The 13,568-nt window shown below is 35.1% G+C and overlaps 1 protein-coding gene across 3 annotated transcripts; it reads left to right on the top strand.

The window, feature by feature from the left end:
• Positions 1–671: 671 nt before the first annotated feature.
• Positions 672–9,416, top strand: LOC131029435 (kinesin-like protein KIN-10C). 3 transcript variants are annotated; one of them, XM_057959916.2, is made up of 15 exons: positions 673–1,115; positions 1,982–2,147; positions 3,164–3,367; positions 4,788–4,977; positions 5,213–5,418; positions 5,780–6,072; positions 6,174–6,216; positions 6,311–6,361; positions 6,495–6,612; positions 6,790–7,211; positions 7,310–7,356; positions 8,495–8,516; positions 8,621–8,689; positions 8,789–8,827; positions 8,931–9,416. In XM_057959916.2, the coding sequence occupies exons 1-15, from the start codon at positions 868–870 to the stop codon at positions 8,973–8,975; spliced, it is 2,163 nt and encodes a 720-aa protein (XP_057815899.1). In that variant the 5' UTR covers positions 673–867; the 3' UTR covers positions 8,976–9,416. The 3 variants fall into 3 exon arrangements, with proteins under 3 accessions (XP_057815900.1, XP_057815899.1, XP_057815897.1); XM_057959914.2 differs by having other exon boundaries at positions 6,171–6,216; XM_057959917.2 differs by lacking the exons at positions 8,495–8,516; positions 8,621–8,689; positions 8,789–8,827; positions 8,931–9,416 and adding an exon at positions 8,388–8,484 and having other exon boundaries at positions 672–1,115; positions 6,171–6,216.
• The last annotated feature ends 4,152 nt before the right edge of the window (positions 9,417–13,568 follow it).

Below are 13,568 nucleotides of genomic sequence, written 5' to 3'. Positions count from 1 at the left end.
TTGTGAATGCATCTTTCCTATTAATGTCTTTTTATTTTTTATGAAGGGAATTGTCCTCCTCTCTTTCTAGGCCATCTTGGAATGGGTCAATTGTATGGTGACATAACATCGAGTGTTGTGCATAATGGTTTTGGCCTCTTGATTTAATAGTCCCTTTTCCACATAAAATGTACTATTTAAAATAAGTATCATTATAATGTCCTTGTACATTCATAAACATATGTTGACACATTATTCTATATATCATTAATATTAAATAAAATCATATTTGACAACAACACTTATATACACATTACATTTTAATTATGATAATACATATTAAGAAATTGACTATACAATAATGAAATTTATTCCTAATTAAAAAAAAAACTATACAATTATGATATTTATTCATAACTAAAAATAAACATTATAAATTATAATAATAATATGTTCTAGTAATAAAACACCTCAGAATTTCTTCCCAAAAAAACTCCTTTGATTTCTTTTTGGTTCCTTTCCTCAAAAGCAACAGACGTAGGTATTTATGACCCTTCAAAAGACATAAAGGTAACCTTGTGAAATTTAAACAATCAAGAGCTCCACGGAGGGAATCAAATTCAAAATTCAAATTATATTTTATATAATATATTAATAATCTGAATATGGGATGCACATATATTTGAAACTTACAACGGCTAGAGAAGCTGCTACCCTAGCTCATATTCATCTCGGAAATCTATACCAGCTGCTATTTTTTTTGCACCCTTGTGATTTTCCGTTCAAATGAATAACAAGTTGAAAACATCGGCAGAATACCCAATTGTTTGAGCTGGTTTTCACGGAAAACTCTGATCATTTTTTCTTCCCCTGGAACAATTGAAGAGAATGTCTACTCCCAAGGCACACACTCCCACAGGGCTTCCCCGTTCAAGATTTGGACCTCTCTCTCCTGCGCAGAGGGTTGCAAGGCCCGATCTGGAGTCCAAGGTTCGAGTGGTGGTAAGAATAAGGCCCTTTCTTGCCTATGAAATCGAAGCCGCTCAAGGGAATCCCAAGCCCTGCTTAACCATCACAAAACCTAACGGGATTTTGGAAAAGGAGGATACTTTGCATTTACAGGATGTGAAAACAAGGTAAGTTCAAGCTTATGTTTCCGATTTAATGTGTTATTTAGGGTAATCTTTTGTCATCGTCTCTTTCCTCAAAGTTACCCGGGACTTGAACCTAATCTCTGTCTCAGTTTTAAACAAGCAGTCTAAGTTGGGCGCTTTAATTTACTGATTTTATTAGTTTCAGTTGGCAAATTTCCCCTCGCCCTGCAGAAGGGGCATTTCTTTGATCAAAGTCTTCTGGGCTTGTGCAGCCTGTTGCATCGAGATTTTTTCCACACCTGGTGTTAGAGGTGGTATTTTAGTATTGTACCCAATTTTAGCGCTTATCAGTTTGATATTGCATTTGATAGGGATTTCAACAATAATAATGCTTTATTGGGCATTTGAACCGGGTGTTGTGCTATAGAAACCCTGTGATGATTTATCTCTTAAGGTTCATCCTGGAGTATACTGCTATCTTTTACCGAATTTCACCATTTGATGACGGGATTTCGACAATCGTCATGCCTTGCCGAACATTTGAACCTAGTGTTTTGCTATGGAAAACCTATGATAATTTATCTCTTTAAGTTCGTCTTGGAGCCTGATGCTATCTGTTACTGAATTTCACCATTTGAAATGCCTCTTGACAATTTGAACCCTGGGTTGCAGCATGAAATCCCCTGTGATTTACTGGTTAGAGACCGTTGCTGAATTTGATGTTGTACTTTATCCAATTTCATTTCTGAAAGCCCCTCAGGTAGTTTCGAACCTGGGGGTTGTTGCTTTGGAATCTCTGATCATTTACCACTTAAAGAGCATATTGTTGGATTCATCAATAAACTTTACAATGCTAGGTGTAGTGGGATTTTATATTGAAGCTATTTTTGTTTTCTGTATGTTTCCAGCCGGAGCGAATCTTATAAGTTTGACTTTTGCTATGGTCAAGAAGATGAGGTGGGTCAAATTTTTTTGAGAGAAGTGGATCCAATTCTGCCAGTGCTCTTTCGTGGCTCTAATGCTACTGTTTTTGCTTATGGCGCTACTGGAAGTGGCAAAACATACACGATGCAGGTCTGTAAAATGTTAATAATATCATACTTAGTTATGGAACTACTTTATGCAATTATGAAGCATTTTAAGAGAAATAAAACCACAATGCTTTAATGACATTAGGATTTCAATTTTCTGGCAGTCTAGGAAGTGGGAAAACTCTAGGGAAAATGGCAACATAATATGTTTTGTGCCTGTAGAGTTCAGGGGTTTCTGATTGTTGAATAGCTGGGAAGAAAATGCTGAAGTAGTATCTTTTAAGTGGTGTAGTGTTTGGATAATGTACCAATTTTTATGTGAAATGTGACACCAAATGTTAAAGTAGCTTGCTCTTCAAGTGCAGAGTTTAATGTTGTCAAGGTTCAATCGGTGCTCTGGAAAATACTCAAACACACTTAGATCTTGTATTTCAGTGGTAGAAGCACACGTTTAGCATAATCTTGGTTTTATGATAGGTGTGATTTGTTCTTTGAAATGGGTTCTGTGTTTTATTATTTGTTTTTTATTACAGAACATTAGAGGTTTTGGATGGTTTATAAGGTCAAAACACTTTAATAAAATGATGCTCCTGCTTCTGGATTAAATTGTGTTCAGTTTTTTGGATCAAGGATCATGGAGTGTGATCCGAAACGTTGATCCAAAAGCTTAACACAATTTAATCCAAAAGCATCATCATCATAATATCATGGATCGTGGAAATCTCTTATCATTACAATAATAAAATGTTAGGAATTGTATGTTCTATGATTTTGGAATTTGTTTTCAATTTGAAGGTTCTTAATGCTTTATTAGTTGTGTCTTTGTTTGATTATGTATTAGCATTGAGGTTTCTTGTGGCATCTGAACTGAGTATTATACATACATAATAAAATAGTGATTTTTTATTTCTTTTCTTTGTGGCTATGGAATTCAATATTACTTTGCTTAGATTAAGGTTACAAATTGGTGCCAAGGTGGACCAAATCTGCCATAAGTTTATTGAGCAAAAATATATGAGAAAATAATGTTGAATATATTTTTCCTTCCTTGTTTTCTAGGGCACTGAAGAGAGACCTGGGCTTATGCCTTTAGCAATGAGAAGCATAATTTCAATGGCAGAGTGTACAGGCAGTACAATTGAGATATCATATTATGAAGTTTACATGGACCGTTGCTACGACCTTCTAGTAGAGCAAAAGAGCAAAGAAATTCCAGTGTTGGAGGATTCTGAGGGCCGTGTGCAACTTCGTGGCCTTGCCCAGGCAAGTGTATTTAGGAGGCCTTGGTTTTCAAGTTTTGTACTGTCTCAGAATTTGCATTATAGAGTTCAATAAATCAATGCAAATCCAAATCAGCTTATTAGGCCCCTTCAACCAGTAATCTTTCTAAAGTCAAAGAAGTTCAATACTAATAAGCTGGCCTGTGTAACAATTGTCTTTTCATCAACAAGTCACCTATGCAACACTCGTCATTTCATAAAGTAGATAAATGGTTCAGTTAAGTTTTCACATGAACCTAGACGTAGATAAATGGTACTATGTTTTCTTAAAGATGAATGTGGTACTTAGAGAAATAGCCAGCTTTTACTCCAAACTATTTGATTGGAACTTTGGTAGAAATAAATAACAGCATAGGATCCTTTTAATTAATGGTCAATAGAAAACAATTGTAAGTAAACCTGCTTAATATTTAATTCATCGGTATCCTATAACTCTTTGTGTCGCATTGCTCTGACAATCGATATGAATTAGACTATTAGTGGCAATGGTTGAGATTGTAGCATAAAAAACTGCCAAAAACTCGCCTGACTTGTAAGTGCTTGTGGGTTGAACCAGCTCAGCAGGTAACTTGACAAATAACTCACCACCAAGTTTTTGTTTCATCACTTTTTGCGTCATTTTTTTCTGTCATTTGAGCTGTTTAACATATTGGAGCATTTAAGCACGTGCAATCAAGGTTCATGTGGTGCTGTCTCCAGGTTCCCTCTGGTTTTTAAAGAGCAAAAATAAAAAATATTTTGGGCCCATGTTTTCTATGGATGAAATTTGTAAAATATAAATACTGATATGTACTTTATGATACTGTGATGTCAATTGAATTTGTTTTTCATGATCTACAAATGAAGGAAAACCCACTCATGACATTTGTAAATTACTAAATTCATTTTTATTCATGTTTTGAAGATTATTTTACAAATTTATATATTTTTTAATCTTTGGAAAATTTACTGATTATCTTCCTCGGTTTGAGTTTTTGAACTTTTTTGGGTTTTCTAAGTCTGAGATTTGGAACCATGGTTCAGATCACTGACCTGGGGGTGCATACTGTATTTTTTGAACAAGTGGTCTGGTTTTTTATTATAACCTAGAGAATAATTGGTTTGCCTCAGCATGTAAATAGTAGTCCCATGTGGACATTCCCTATTAGGCATGACCAACAGCATAATTTAATAGGATCCACAAACAACATAGCAAAGGCAAACGGGGTAAGCTTTCAATGAGATGACAAGAAGTTTATACCAGCATTGAGACCCTTGGGTTTTTCATAAGAAATTTCAACTTGGTAACTGTGATAAATAATGCTCCATTACAAAAGCTAATGGAATGTTCACATCATCAAAGATTATATGTTTATGATAGCATAACTATTAAAATCTTAGTTTCTCTGCAATCGCTGTTGCAGGTTCCTGTAAAATCTCTTGAGGAATTTCAAGAAGTATTCTCTTATGGGTGTATGCGTCGGAAAGTAGGTCACACGGGTTTGAACGATGTGTCAAGCCGTAGCCATGGAGTCTTGATGATTTCTGTTTCTAGTGATGATGGGAATCCAGATATGCCACTTGTGGGTAAACTCAATCTTATTGATCTTGCAGGTAATTGATCTATAAATGTTTAAGATAAGTGCATAATAGTACCACTCTTTTGTTTTATGGCACATTTCTTGTAGTTATTAAACATCCTTCTTTTAGTATTAAGACTATTATTTATGATTAAGAGAAGATTGAATTTTTACTATCAGTAGACTAATTTCATTTTCTCACTTTTGATGATTATAATCTTCTTTCTAAATTGCTAGCTTCTTACATTTGTATTTTATTTTTTGGGCAGGTAATGAGGACAATAGAAGAAGTGGCAACGAAGGCATTCGTCTTACTGAAAGTGTGAAAATTAATCAATCACTTTTTGCATTGTCAAATGTTATCCATGCATTGAATGCCAACGAGAGTCGAGTCCCCTATCGAGACAGCAAGTTGACTCGAATCTTGCAGGATTCACTGGGGGGAAACAGTCGTGCATTAATGATTGCCTGTTTGGTGAGCATCTCTCTAAAAGTTCAAATTTCACTGTACTAAAAGATTGGGAGTAATACTTCTGAATTTCTTTGATTGCATCTTTCCCTCTAGAATTACATTTGTAGAATTAAAGTTAATGTGAACTCTTGGTGTAAAGTGTAAACTACTAGTAATAATGTGAATTCATCAAATTTTAATACTAATTATAACTGAACTTCAGTTTTCAACACTTGGACCCAACAATAATATTTCTCCTTCTGTAGTTTAATGGATTACCCTTTTTATCTGCCATAAGATGAGTTATGGTTCTGGGAGAATGGTTCTTTTGCTACTTTGTGTCTTTAATTTTCATATTTGATTCTTTGATTCTTGAGAGGTGCAGAATCCAAGTTCATTTCAAGAAGCATTGCACACAGTCAGTCTTGCTGCCCGGTCTAGGCAAATAGGAAATCATGTTTCATTGGAAGGCAAACAAGATTCCCCCAGGCCAAAAATGGATATGAATGCTAGACTAAATGCGTGGCTTGAAGCCAAAGGAAAGACAAATGGAAAAGCTGCAACACCAGGTTCTCTGTCTGCAGCAAAGATAGTGTCCAAGCAAACTCCCAATCGGTTGCATTCAGTTTTAAAAGCACGTACTACTAATGGTAGTGGCTTATCAACACCAAAAGGACGGTAAGAAATGAAGAAATTTTTGGTCTGTTTGAGTTTAGGAAGGTTTTCCATCTTTGGTCAATTCCTGAAATCTGAGATGCTTTGCTTTTGCTACTCAGAAGGCTTTTTGGAACAGCACGTCGTGTCAAAATAGCTTCAACTGAGGTAATTATGAAAGTGGAGATGCTTCATAACCTAGCAATTTGGTGACTATTTACTTGATGTCACTTTTATGGTGATAATTTTTGTGCAAATGCAGGAAATTCCTGAGGCAAACTCTCCCAAAGACGGACAACAGGCTGATTTACAGGTAATTTATTGGTTTCTATTTGGTCTATGATTCAATAGCTCCCAACATCCCAATTTTAAATGTTATATATGCAGAGAATAATTTTTTTTTCCTTGGATCTGATGTAGTGTTCTGATTTTTCCATTTGCATTAGTCTTTTTCTCCTCAGAAAAGCAACAATTGCTCAACAACAGGTGGAACGGATGAGGCTAGCCAATCTAATTCCCTAACCTGTGCTCAGAGTGATGTCGAATATAATACTCTGCTTGATGGTATGCAAAATATCTTAGTGACTACTTGAGAAATTATGAACTTTGTCATATGATTTGATCCTTAGTTTTGGTAGAACCGTATTAGCATTTTCATGTTTTTTAAAAATTAATTTTCTATTAGGCCTACTTAAACTATTTTTATGTAATAATCTCTCAAATGGTATTCTTTATATGCAGATAAATCTTCTGATAAAGAGAACAGGGTGGTAAAGGAATATGTTTTAGAGGGCTCTTCGCCTCCATTGAGTGCAAGACTAAAACAACTACAGAGTGCCTTTAAAGAGATGCTAACGCCAAAAGATTCCAGTGTAGATCAAATTCTTCCGTTAAATGTTACCCCTTACAAATCTTCTGGGGTAACATCTTCAAAAGCAGAACAAATATTTCCAAGCTCCTGCAGTAAGTGTTGTGGCATACCGTTGTCTAATACTGAACAAACTCTTCCAATGAATTTTACCTCCGGTTTAAAATCATGTGAAGTGACCTTGGAGGCCGCAACTCCTAGTACTCCTCTGGTGGAACAGAGGGGGATTCTAGAAGAAAATTCTAGAACTGGAACTCCGTTATCAAAATGGAGTGTCCGCAGTTCAGGGTTAAAGGTATATTTTGTTTTGCTTTTTTAATTTTTATTGCTTTTATAATTTTTATCGATGGACATGTATTTTAGCATGATGGAATCTTTTTATGTAATTTTCAGAGGACTCTTGCCCAAGAATATCTAAATTTTCTGAACACTGCTAGCAGGTAAGACTTTCTGGATTTTACCACACAATGATTTCTTTATTGTGATTATTTTTTACACATCTCCCTCAATTAATCAATTTTATTAAAGGTCCAAGGAATATAAGTCAAGGCAAAGCCAAATCCCTATTTGAGGAAATTCAAAAGGGGATTTTTATTACATTTACCTTGCACATTGTTCAAATTTGATATTCCTGGTAGTAACCTCATGGCCAAGTCTGGGATTAAACTGAATCTTGCTAATCAACATATGTATATGTATGCCTGTATGGAGAGAGATTACAAAATTGTAAGTATTTGTAATGAGAGGTCAGATTATGGCTCCTTGAACAATCTTTTACCTGTGATTGCGATTGATGGAATCTCCCTACAACCACTCGACGTTTATTTTCCTTATTCTTCCTTGGATATGCCAAAGTATTGCTGACATATATGTTTTAACTTTTGTTCACCCTTTTCTGCTAATCATTCTAATGTTCCTTTCTGGATCATATTTTGGCAATTATAATTGTATATTCTTTTTTCATGCTCTAATTTGTTGGTTTGTAACACACAAAGTTTTTTTCAATTAAGTGAGATTGAATTAGGAAATATAGGAAAAAAATCGGAAACACGCTCACCTTAAAAGCAGAAATTGTTTGTTTGTAACTCTAAACACAGAATTTTTATGAACAAAAAAATACAATTTAAGCATGAAGAAACTGCAACTCAACAAATAACTGAGAAAAAGTAAAAAACCGTAATGCTAATCCAGAAACTGATATTTTGACAGAAAAATTACGTTAATCCATTCTTTGGTAAATCGTGATTTTTTAAATTTTCTAAATAGATTGCTCAGTAGGGGAAATGGTGATTTATTGCAATGAATTGCTATTCAAAAACGACTATTGCTTCTATGTTAGCATGACTGCCGAAAAATTGATACTGTTATATTGCATTGATAGTTACATTTTCTCTCCTCTAATAGTATATGCACAAAGTTTGTCAAACGATTAACTATCAAATTTTTATCTGGAATTTCTGTATCTCAAAAGCATTATTCATCCATCGTTGATACGAAGAACTTGTTATTTCCAAGTAAAATGTTCTTCCATATATGATCATGACAGCTTCTGATTGTCCTGTCTTTACTTGAATATAGGGAGGAACTGCTTGAGTTGAAGGTAAGCATGAGATTCTACATTGAAGTAGCTATTTTGTTGCCATTTCTGCTAGTGTTATGTTTATGCCTATTCTTGGCCTGATTTTGTTTAAGAATTTGAACTAGGGTATTGGAGAAAGGAGAGCTGATCATATTTTAGAACTGCGTGAAACTTCTCCCGAGGCCCTGAAGGAGGTATTTATATCTTTAAATGTATTTAAAAGTTTTTCTTGACAAATGAAGATGTCTTGGAAGATCTCCTATTCTAAGTAATACACTAATTTTGTTGTGCAGCTCCATGATCTTGAGAAAATTGGGCTCAGTTCCAAGCAGGTACTAGAAATTCCATCTGGTACTATGATGTTTCTTAGTTCAAAGATATAATGTCATGTTCTATATTATAGTAAGCTGAAATAGTTTTGACTTGTTTCTGCAGATACAAAACATGTTCAAGAGTACAGCTCGGCAAGTCTTTGGTTGAACGAAAGAGTTGCTCCTTGTGGTAGACCTTATTCTCTGTACAATATTGTCTCTTCTATGGCGGAACTGGCATTCATTATTGAAGTATGGGCAAAAGCTGCTTTTTCCCTTAAAATGGTAAACAGATGACATGATTTCTAAAATTCAGGCAAAATGTGATACACTCGTCCTCTAATCATATGAGCAAAATGATTCATGTGTTGTTCTTGACACTTCTTGGGAGCTTATTCCATATAGCTGCTATTGAGCTTAAGGGTTTTCTGAAGTTCTAATTGAATATGATAATCATTCTTTAAAGACATTGTGTTCTTTTAGGACTTTGGAGCTCAAATGTTTCCTGCTCTGCAGGATGATAGCTCTTCTATTGAGCTTATTTATCCAACATAATTGCTTTCTATTGTGAGATTTTCGAGATTTTAATTAAATTGGCATTTCAATGTAATTTTTTGGTAGACTATGATGTTTGATGTACTCTATGTTGGGAAATGACTATACAACCCTTAGGATGCACCAAACATCTATTAATATGTATTAATAATGTATGAAGGGCATTAATATCATAGTGCATCCTAATGGCTGGATAGCCGTTTCCTTGACTTCTTTTGGCAATTGGGCCTTTGACCATTTAAAAGGGCCAAAGCCTGAAGATTCTATTTTTGATGCAGTATGCCATTTTGATCATCTAAAGGTTCACTTTTGCTCATCCTGAAGGGCCTTAGAGTTGGCATGATGTTCCCAAACTACCCATTATGGTTGCTTCGAGTGCCTACTTATCAATCAATACGGTATTATAGTAGTTAGTTGTATGATTGTGAAGCAAACTTTTCTTGAGCTTCATCTAGATTTATCCAATAAGATGCATACACAAGCATAAAATGATTGCTGTGGGTATGGATAATCTTATTGAGGATTTTGGAATTTGAATTGGCTCGAGTTTGGAAATGATACATCTTGTTTGTGTAATGCCTTGGATCTTGTGCAAGACATGTCTCGGTTTTTTTGTTTTTGGTGCTTTTTGTGTCCATGGATTTGATCTTGATAATTTTGTGTTTCGGTTTTTAGTTAATTGAAATTGCCTGTCTTGCTATTTTGATCAGTGGTATTTATGAATACCTTTAGAGGTTATTATAAGCTCTAGTTTGAAAACACAAATTAGGAAACAAAAGCAAATGAAAAGCTCCTATTCCAGACTAAAGTAGACCTCAGATAGAGCATACAAATAAATTCAAAACAAAGCAACAAAACAAGTAATCAAAACACAAATTATAATGACACATGGTTTGTAGAAAGAGGATGGATGGATATAGGTGAGATGAGAAATGCCAAAAATGGATGAAGGATGAATGTTGTCAAAGTAACTTTGTGTGCAAAGAGCAACATATTATTTGGTATAGCATTGGTGTTATGCAACAGGTTATCATGGATCATGATGACGATGACACAAAAAACAATGAATTTGCAAATACCATAGTGATCTAAAAGACATTTTGGGCACACCATCATGTGAAGGATGAAAGCAAATGTGATAGTGTGATGGATGGAGTATTAAATCTATATATGTAACAAACAAATGCATACTCATAGACTAGAGTGATTGCTTGCTACGCATGATGCCTATTTACCAAGTTTTCATCATGATACTTGCTTAAGGTTGTTATAAGAAGTGGTTTTCACCATTGCACGGATTTATTTCTCATTACTATTTTTTGAGGATTTTTTTTGTTGTCTTTAGAAGGCAAATGCTAATGGTTTAAGCATAAATATAGTTGAGATGGATGATATTTATGGGACCCAACCAATTTGGTATGATTTAAGGTGATTGAAAGCAATGTGACGGTGCTCCTAAGGAGTTCCAATTCATGTAACCATGCCACAAAAATTTAAAGAGAGTAGCTCAACATGTATTGGCAAGATTGTTTTGACACCATAAATAAGGGAATATGGGGTGGCGCTTGTGGGAGAGTGAACATTGATGTGGTAGGTCCAAAGGGCGAGATTGAGTTGAAGGTTCCAATCATGGCCAATGTCATTGATGACTTTCTTAAGGATTTTTATGATGGTTTTATTGGACACCTTGGGTTGGTCATTACCTTGTGGGTAATATGGGGTAGACCGCTTGTGCTTGATACATACTATCTCATACAGGGGTTGTACCTCATTGTTTTTTTAAAAAAATTACCTTTGTATTTGATGATGGTGGATGAGATGTCAAAATGACAAATGATATGATTTGGGATAAATTTGGATATTCGGATGGTAAAATTGAGTAGAACTACTTCAACCCACTCGGTGAAATATTTAACAAATGTATTCGTTAAACCACTACTTCAACCCACTCGGTGAATTTATTCGTTAAACCAGATCTGCAACAACTTAATTTTAACCCATAATTTATAGAAAGATATGAGCATGGAAACCAGAGCACACCATACACAATGAAACACTAGATTTTATGTGGAAAACCCTATTAGGGGAAAAACCTGTTAGGGTGACACTGGTTAAGGTGATTTTTACAAAGAAAGGTTCACTGCTAAAAGGGCTCACCACCTGAGAGAAAGAAAGAGAGGCTCACTGCTAAAATGAAGAAGAATAAAAGAGAGAATCCACCATTGATGCACTACTGCAACCGTAAGATCTATAGATACTTTCAACTCACTGCTTTGGATAGCTAACACATGAAAGTTCACACTACTCAACACTTTTCACCAACTCAAAACACCAGTCATCAAACAATTAGGGAGATAGATCATCTTTCACACACTTTCATCGCATTTCACTTTCTTTCACATACACACTCACACATACATTCTCTATTCATACACGTTTATTTATATCATCCTCACATATGCAAAATCTCCCAAGGTCGACTAAGCATCTCAACCAAACACAATTCAAATTAGGTCTGCACTAAACATTCTCGTGGTGGAAAATAATATAAAGTGGACCACAACATATCTTAATTAGGACCAAAATAAATATCAAACACGTTATACAACAATCCATAATCATCAGAGCAATAATATGAAGTGTAAACACCCTAGGTCGACCAAACCTAGAGTAAACATTGTGAAACGTTAAAAACATTCTTCTGAATCCCAAGGACACGTGCCAACTGAATAGAATTAAGCTAAGGACATTATCAACTTAACTAAAAAAACGCAACGCCAGAAACCATAACGTGGAGAAATGCAAAGCATGCACTTCATATGAAAACTCTGTCAAACACTGCCAAACATACTGGTAAACACAACTTCCTTATCACAACAATCTGGAGCACCAAATCCAGAATATAGCATCTCTAAACATAGATTAACAACATATCCAGAATATAACATGTCTAAACATGCTTCCATACTTCATAGCCAAGAGAAATTAGGTAACCTTGCATCTTCACTTTCTAGAAAGCATAGTCAGATCCATCAAACATAGGGATTGCCAATTTGTGCGCCATCAAGATCTCCTCAAGTGGTTAATCTCTTCTCTAGGAGCCAAAGTTCTGATACTAATTGTTAAATATTCTAACACACAAGACAACTGAGAGGGTGGGGGGGGGCGGGGGGTTGAATCAGTTGTATAAAATCTTTAAATTTATTCCTTAAACCATAGAAATATATGAGAATTAAAACCAGAGCACACCATACACAATGAAACACTAGATTTTACGTAGAAAACCTTGTTAGGGGAAAAACCACAAAGAATGCTATTCTCAATATATGAACACCTGTTAGGGTGACACCGGTTAAGTTGATTTTTACAAAGAAAGACTCACTGCCCAAGATAAAGAAAGAGAGGGTCACTGTCGGAGGGCTCGCTGCCAAAATGAAGAAGAATAAAAGAGAAAGAATCCACCACTGATGCACTTCTGCAACCGTAAGATCCATAGATACCTTCGGCTCACTACTTCCAATAGCTAACACATGAAAGTTCACACTATAGAACATTTTTCACCAACTCAAAGCACTAGTCATCAAACAATTAGGGAGAGAGATCCTCTTTCACACACCTTCATCGCATTTCACTTTCTTTCACATACACACTCACACATACATTCTCCCTTCATACACCTTTATAAATATATCATCCTTAAATATGCAAAATCTCCCAAGGTTGGCTAAGCATATCAATTGAACACAATTCAAATTAGGTCGACACTAAACATTCCAACGATGGAAAATAATGTAAAGTGGACCACAACATATCTTAATTAAGACCAAAATAAACATCAAACACATTATACATCAATCCATAATCATCAGAGAAATAATATGAACTGTAAACACTTGAGGTCAGGCAAACCTAGAGTAAACACCATGAAGCTTTGAAACCATGCTTTCGAAGCCAAAGGAAACGTGCCAACTAAATAGAATGAAGCTAAGGATATTACCAGCTTAACTCCAAAACCGCAATGTCAGAAACCATAACACGAAGAAATACAGAGCATGCACTTTACACAAAAAATCTATCAATATGATATGCTTTTGGGATGCAATCATAGTGGGGGATGATGAAAAGGATGTGGTCACCTAAGTGATATGAGGTAAATGATCCATCAATGTATAATGTCCACTGTTTGGATAATTTAATGTAAAGGATG

This window comes from Cryptomeria japonica, chromosome 4, assembly GCF_030272615.1.
Source record: "Cryptomeria japonica chromosome 4, Sugi_1.0, whole genome shotgun sequence".
Lineage (NCBI taxonomy): Eukaryota > Viridiplantae > Streptophyta > Pinopsida > Cupressales > Cupressaceae > Cryptomeria > Cryptomeria japonica.
The sequence above is the reverse complement of the archived record's forward strand: the minus strand, read 5'-3'. Positions and strand labels throughout refer to the sequence as shown.

Bases quoted from the DNA above. Each gene is read 5' to 3' on its own strand.
- LOC131029435 (XM_057959914.2), top strand. From the start codon at position 868: ATGTCTACTCCCAAGGCACACACTCCCACAGGGCTTCCCCGTTCAAGA. The intron at 7,212-7,309 runs GTATATTTTGTT...TGTAATTTTCAG, and splicing joins TCCGCAGTTCAGGGTTAAAG to AGGACTCTTGCCCAAGAATA. The intron at 8,517-8,620 runs GTAAGCATGAGA...AATTTGAACTAG, and splicing joins AGGAACTGCTTGAGTTGAAG to GGTATTGGAGAAAGGAGAGC.